Source organism: Arachis ipaensis, chromosome B02 (assembly GCF_000816755.2).
Source record: "Arachis ipaensis cultivar K30076 chromosome B02, Araip1.1, whole genome shotgun sequence".
Classification (NCBI taxonomy): Eukaryota; Viridiplantae; Streptophyta; class Magnoliopsida; order Fabales; family Fabaceae; genus Arachis; species Arachis ipaensis.
In genome coordinates, this window is record NC_029786.2 from 13,169,813 (window position 1) to 13,177,735 (window position 7,923).

General features: G+C 35.7%; 1 protein-coding gene across 1 annotated transcript; it reads left to right on the forward strand.

Annotated features, from left to right (window-relative positions):
• On the forward strand, positions 7,037-7,597 carry LOC107626829. The gene has a single exon (XM_016329725.1). The coding sequence runs from the start codon at positions 7,037-7,039 to the stop codon at positions 7,595-7,597; it is 561 nt and encodes a 186-aa protein (XP_016185211.1).

The following is a 7,923-nucleotide window of genomic DNA, read 5'->3' on the forward strand; positions in this document are numbered from 1 at the left end:
TATATTATTTTTATTATTGTTATAATTACTACATATTTATAATATTTAAATGATTTTTTTTATTTTTTTAAGTTTTTCATAATTTTATTTTCAACCGGGTACCCAATTTAATTTTTTACAAAATATAACAAAATTAAAACAGATATGAAAATTCTAAAATCCAAATTCACTTGCTGTCTTTGTTTGTGTTTCAGTCTCTCTTTTCTTATACTTATTACTTCGTAACATTTTATATGCTTAAATCAAAACATAACCCAAATTTTTTAAATTCACTAATACGCACAAAACAAGGAGAGAACAGGAAAAAAAAGGTGGATACTAAAGAAGAGAATAAGAGAAGAGAGGAATGAGAGAGAAGAAAAGGAACGCTAACCAAGGAAAGAACTATTACCGTATTGAGAAGAAAGAGATAAAGGAAAGGAGAACAAATAAGGCCATAAAAAGAAAAACGATGAGATAGAGAAGAGGGATCAAGCAAGATGACACCAATGACAAGCAAGACCATCGTCGTCACCGTCATAGGTTGATCAGAGAGAGAGAGATACCACTAACCAAGTTGAGAAGAAACGAGGCTAACGTAGAAAGAGAAAGAGCTAAGCTAAAGATATTTCTGGGTTTTTGAAGATGATAGGATTTGTACGGATTTTTATAAATTGTTGGAGTTCTTTTCAAATTATAAAAATTAAGAATTGGGTAACTTTTGTAATTATACAAAATTTAAAGAAAAGTATAGAGAACCAACTCTATATGCGACTAACTAGCTGTCTACTCTTTAAAAAAACACAAATTTTAAAATTTTAAACATCTAAACACGCACCCTAAAATTTTAAACATCTAAACACGCACCATTCACTTTCTTATCCTTTTTTCCTGTGTAACTTTTGTAATTATATAAAATTTAAGGAAAAGTATAGAAAACAACTCTATATGCAACTAACTAGCAATCTGCTCTTCAAAAACACATATTTTAAAATTTCAAACATCTAAAACATGCACCCTTCACCTTCTTATCCCTTTTCCTTGTGTCTTTACCTCTCTTTCTCTAGTCGCAACATTCCCTACCGCTGTCATTGCAACCTTGGTGCACCGCCTTTCTCGCATCTCTCATAAATGTAAAAGTTGATGCATTTGTGTTTCTCTTGTTGCGTTTTGGAGCTCTCCTTGTTGCAAAATTGCGTATTTCGTGGCTCCCAGATACGTCGCCTCCACTACTCTCCAAAATGCGTTCCACCTCTCCAGAATCGAGAAGCAAGAAGATTATTTTTAATAATGTTGGATGTTTCTTTTTTTTATCTTTTGGATATTTATTTCCAAAGTTTCAGATATGTCTTTTTTATAGGTTTTCGATGTCTCTTTTTTTTTATGTTTTGGATGTTCTTTTTAGGATTTTGATGATTATTTTTACTAGTTTTAGATGTTTCTTTTTCTTAATTTTTTTATGTTTCTTTTTCTTATATTTTAAAAAATAACATCAAAACTTAATAAAAAAATCTAAAAACATAAACAAAAACATTTAAAACCTAACAAAATAAGTCCAAAAATGCTGAAAAAAATTCCAAAATCTAACATAACAACATATCCAAAATCATAAAAAAAATATCTGAAACCTCTAAAATTTAAATATCCGAAATCCAAAGGTATTGTTTGTTTTCATTTACTTTTTAATTACATTTTTTTTAAAAAAATATAAAACCTCTAAGTTTAAACATTCAAAATCTAGGTATAAAAAATATCTAAAATTATGTCTTTTTTTTAATAGTTTACTTTTATTTATTTTTAATTGTACATTCCTAAAAAAATACTCAAAACCTCTAAAATTCAAACATCTTAAATCCAGAAATAAGAAACATCTAAAATTATGCCTTTTTATTAATAGTTTGCTTTCATTTAATTTTGATTATACATTTTGAGAAAATATTTGAAATCGCTAAAATTTAAGTATAAAAAACATTTGAAAGTAATGCATTCTTTTTTAATCATAATTAAAAGAATTTTTATTACGTTTCGAATGTTTTTTTTTTTTGGTTAGATTTTGGATATTTTTTTACAATAATTTTGAATTTTTTTATTTTGAATTTTTTTATTGGTTTTGAATTATTTTTTTTATTTGTTTGTAGCCCAACTAATTAATAGTTAGTTGTTAGTTAGTTGTTGTTGGCTGATATTCCAGTTGATTATCTAACACGATTGAAAACTTAATGTCCATTTTATCATTTCATTTGCGACGTGAGTATTTTCCATCAACGAAAACAAAATCACTTGATGAATCATTATTTTTGTTAAATTTAACTATTTTTAAGGAAAAATTAGTCTCTATAAACCTCTCTCTCTTGCTCTGCTAGGGTTTGTCCGAACAGAAACAGTGAGTGTAGTGAGCTGTTGTCCATTGCAAAATTGTGAACAGTTTTCGTTTTAGGTAAAATCGTGTTTCTTGTCTTGTGCTCTTCTTACTAACCCTTAGTGGAGGAAACCTGAAATAGAAGCCTCAACCTCATTAGAAAAAGTAGAAGAACAACATACACACAATACTATGGATGAAGAAGAAGAGTCTCTCGTGATCTATGATGAAGGAGACATTAAAGAAGGGGTCTAGAAATGTGAATATGGCATTGTTAGAAAGCTAATCACAGGAAAAACAATCAACCCAAACTGGGTTAACAGTGCAATGTACAATATCTGGAGGAAACTAGAAGGCTTCCAGATGAAGGAGATCAAGTGCAAAACGTACCAATTCTTCTTCAAGAAAGAAACTGATATGAAAAAAATCTTAAAAGAGAGCCCTTGGATGTTTAGAAACTCATGGTTGTTACTGGAAAAATGGGACAGGAATGCAGATTCCAGGGAGATGACCTTCAACAAAGCAGAGGTTAATATGCAGATCTGAAATCTACCAGAACATTGCAAGACAATAAAGTTGGGAAAAAAATGGCAGCTTTTCAGTAGGAGAGGTTATAAACTGTAACATCTATGATGGTGGAACAGAAATAGGGCACTTCATCAAAGTAAAAGTGAGGATAAACATAGAGCAACCCATTAAAAAAGGAGCAAACATTGGAAATAAGGAGGATGGCATCACATGGGTGGATTTCAAATACGAAAAACTGCCAACTATATGCTACTTTTGTGGTAGATTCGGACATGACGAAGACACATGTGAAAAAGCTGAAGAGAAAGAAGAAGGTAAGCAATGAAAATCAAAGGAGCTTGGGGCTTGGATCAGAGCAGACATTATGGGAATAAAAGTAGAGCTGAAAGATGAAAATATAGAGAAAGGAGAAGAAAGGATTAGAGTTGAGCAGAACAAAAGAGAACGAGCAAAAGAAACCCACAAAAAGCTAATGGAAAAACTAGCAAATCTCACAATGACCGAACAAAGAGCAGAAGAGGAGAATGGGAGAAAGGACCAAATCAATGAGGAGGAGGAAATAGAAGAGAATGTCATAGCAACAATACAAGAAAAAAACAAAGAGATTGTTAACAAGGAAGAAGAGAAAAATAAAGGCGTAGAAGATACCGAAATATCGGAGCAGGACCAGAAAGAAGGACAACAAAAAAAATGGAAGAGGAGGGCAAGGGAAGTAGAAAGCAGCAGCATGGGTGACAAATGGCAGATACAACAAAGAGAAGGCAAAAGAAAACAGGAAGAACTAACATCCATGGAAACTGAGGAGGATAGCTCAAAGAAGAAAAAGCACCAAATAGTGCATGTATTGGCAGTGGCTGCTGGACAGCCCTGCCGGGAACCATGAGGCTCATTAGCTGGAACTATCATGGGTTTGGGAACCCATGGACAGTTAGAGCTTTGAATAAGCTCTTGAGACAGCAAGATCCCAATCTTGTTTTTCTTATGGAAACAAGGAAGAAGGCTGAGGAAGTTAACAGGTTAAGGAGGAGAGGAGGCCTAGAAAATGTGATTGCTACTGACTGTATTGGGGAAGGCCAAAGTAGATCAAGAAGCTTGGTAGTCCTATGGGGGAACAATATTAATGTAGAGATTACTTCTATGTCACCAAATCATATTGACATGATAGTTAAAGAAGAAGGGGGGAATAATAGATGGAGAGCTACTGGTTTTTATGGTTGTCCTAAAGCTGTCAACAAACATAAATCCTGGGAGCTACTTAACACCTTAGGACAAACTATCAATATGGCATGGATAGTTTTTAGGGATTTTAACCAAGTCATTGAGCAAAAAGAAAAGCAATGAGGGCTACCGGTTACTTATGCACAAACAAGAGGATTTAAAGAGGTACTTCAAATAAATGAACTGATTGATTTGGGTGTCGTAAGACATACATTCACCTGGTCAAACAACCAGGGAGGGGTCTACAATATGCAAGAGAGGCTAGATAGAGCTGTAGCGAATATTGATTGGAAGGAGGCTTTTCCTAAAGCGATGGTTAAACATTTACAGCGATATCAGTTTGATCATTGTCCTATCTTGATTGATATGTTAGGCAGCCCACATACAAGAAGAAAGAGAGCACATCGATTTAGATTTGAAGAAACTTGGATGGAAAGTGAAGAATGTGAAGACATAGTAAAAAAAAATTTGGTTTCCAGGATGTGAAAAAATAGATAAAAAGATGGCCAGCTGCAGCGGAAGCCTCAAGGAGTGGGGACAGAAGAAGTTTGGTCAAATCCCCAAAGCCATTAAGGAGAAGCAGAAAAAATTAGAAGAGATACAATCACTTCCGCAATCAGGAGAAATGGTGTCAAAAGCAAAAGGAATCCAGAGGGAGATTGATGATCTTTTAAAGCAAGAGGAAATTTGGTGGGCGCAACAATCAAGAGCTTCTTGGCTAAAAGCTAGAGACCGAAACACAAAATTTTTTCACCAAAAAGCAACACAAAGAATGAAGAGAAACATGATTCAAAAAATTTCAGATGATGCTGGAATTTTACATGAGAGTGAAGAAAAGATCGAGAAAGTGATGATTAATTATTTTGAGAATCTCTTTACAGCTGAAAGCACAGAGAGAATTGATGATGTCACTGAGGTGGTTACTGGTAGGATGACGGAAGAAAATTTGAGGATCATTCATGCTGAATTTTCAAAAGAGGAAGTGAAGGAAGCGCTAAGCCAAATGCACCCAACCAAAGCTCCGGGGCCGGATGGCTTAACTGCGCCTTTTTATCAAAGAATGTGGAGTACAGTGGGAGAGGATGTTACTAGATGGACCTTGGATGTTCTTAACAACGCCAAAGACCCTTCGGACATGAACAAAACGTTCATTTGCCTAATCCCGAAAGGTAAGAATCCAACACACACCATAAATTATAGGCCTATTTCTCTTTGCAATGTTCTGTTCAAAATTGTTACAAAGACTATAGCCAATAGACTGAAACTGGTTTTACCAGATATTGTGGGAGAGTTTCAAAGCGCTTTTGTGCCCGGAAGGCTTATTACTAATAATGGTCTTGTGGCTTTTGAATGCTTTCATTTTATGAAAAAAAAAGAAAGATGGAAGCAAGGGTTATATGGGAATTAAGCTGGATATGGAAAAAGCCTATGATAGAATTGAGTGGCCCTTCTTCATAGGAGTCTTAAAATTCACGGGATTTCCAAAAAAGTGGATAGATCTGATTTGGACTTGTGTAAGTTCAGTTTCCTTCTCTGTGCTGATTAATGGTTGCCCGACAAAAGAATTCAAGCCGGGGAGGGGAATTAGGCAAGGAGACCCTCTGTCTCCTTACTTATTTATCCTTTGTGCGGAAGTGTTTTCAAGCCTTTTGAAGCGAGCTCAAGAGAGGAAAGCAATCCAAGACATCAAAGTTGCAAGACTTGTCCCAGAACTCACACATCTCTTTTCTGCAGATGATAGCATAATTTTTGAGATCCTCGGACCAGAGTATACAAGCAGTGATAGAGATCCTAAAGGACTACCAATTAGCATCAGGCCAGAGAATTAATTTGGACAAGTCGGAGATTTTCTTTAGCCGAAACATGCCTCCTACCAAACAAATGCTTATCGAAGACTGGATTAACATAAAGGCAGTAAAATCTCACTCAAATTACTTGGGACTCCCAACATTTGTGGGGAGATCCAAGAAGCAGATATTTGAATTCTTCCAAGAAAGAACCTGAAAAAAAGCTAAAAGGTTGGAAAGAAGGATCCCTATCCAAAGTGGGAAAGGAAGTTCTCATCAAATCAGTTGCTCAGTCTATTCCTACGTATATAATGGGATGTTTTCAGATTCCAAAAAGCTTAAGCAATCACCTGGAGAGAATGATTAGCAATTTTTATTGGGGAAGTAAAGAGGGAGAGAGAGAAAAATTCATTGGGTGGCTTGGAATAAGATGTGTAATCTAAAGGAAGAAGGAGGCCTAGGATTCAGATGTTTTGAAGCTTTTAATCAAGCACTTCTTGCAAAACAGGGTTGGAGATTAATGTCAAAGCCAAACTCACTGGTTGCGAGAATTTTAAAGGCCAGGTACTACAATAGGAAAAGGTTCACTGAAGCTGAGAAGGGCTATAATCCAAGTTTCACTTGGAAGAGCATTTGGGGTGCAAAAGAGGTGCTGGATTTGGGTGGTTTATGAAAAGTTGGTACAGGCAGGAATATCAAAATTTGGGAAGACCCATGGCTTTCTAATCAAAACGGGTTCAAGGTCTGGAGCCCCAGAACTTGTTTTGAGCAGGAAGCCACAGTGGATAACCTGATCAACCAGGAACAGAATACATGGAAGCAACAGCTAATTCTACAAATTGTTCTACCTTTTGAAGCAAACCAAATTCTAGCACTCCCTATTGACATGCAGAGACAAGATGATAGATTTTATTGAAAGTTCAGCAAGAAAGGAGAGTATGAGGTTAAGACTACTTACCACATAATTAGAGATCACAACCGAAGCCAACAACTAGGTACCTGTCCAAATAACCAGGAAAAGGAGAAGTGGAAACAACTGTGGAAGATGAAAATTCTTCCAAGATCTCTGAATTTCATGTGGAGGTTAATGCACAACTCTTTGCCAACAAAGACAAATATTTAGAGGAGAGGAATTAATTGTGACCTGATCTGTTCTAGGTGCTCAATGAGAGAAGAAAGTGAAGTTTACCTTTTCAGAGATTGTGACTGGGCATCTCGTTTTTGGTTTGTGTCACCTTTTAACCTCCGAACAGAAGCTGCTGCCGGAATGCCGTTGCTAGAATGGGTATCGACAACTCTAAACCAAATTGAAAAGGAGAGAAAGGGGTTGTTCATTTGTTGCTTGCATGGCCTATGGCATAGTAGAAACAAACTCCTATTCGAGAACGGGAACTTGACATCAGAAACAATTTTGGAGAGAGCAGCCATCTCCTTTGCAGAAGCTCTGTGTCCAACAAATTCATCACCATCGATTCAAGAGCTACTTCCAGGCAATCAAAGTCCGAGTGGGTGGAGAACTCCACCACCAGACAGATACAAAATTAATGTGGATGCAGCTAGCAATAATGGAGTCAAGGGAGGAGTAGGTGTAGTCATTAGAGATAGTAATGGAGTTGTTGTAGCTGCTGCCACGTTGGAAGTGGCTCCTGCACTTTCAGTTAGAGAAGCGAAAGCATTTGCTTTCTACCAGAGAGTGAATATTGCAGCCCAAACTTGTTTCTTATAAATAGAAATAGAAGGAGATAACATAGAAGTAGTCAATACTTTAAATTCTAATAGCCCATTCGGTGGGCCTTTTGGTACTATAATCTCAAACTGTAAAGCCCTTTTGTGTTGTTTTAGGTTTTATAAGATATCTCGCATCAAGAGAAATGAAAATAGTGTAGTTCATTCTCTTGCAAAACTTGCTCTAACCAGACCAAATTTGATGTGGCTAGAAGAGACACCTACAAAAGTTTGTAACTTGGTCCATCTTGATATATTGGGCCAACTGCTTTATTAATCATAGTAATTAATTTTTAAAAAAATATAAAAAAAAATTATCTTTAAGGG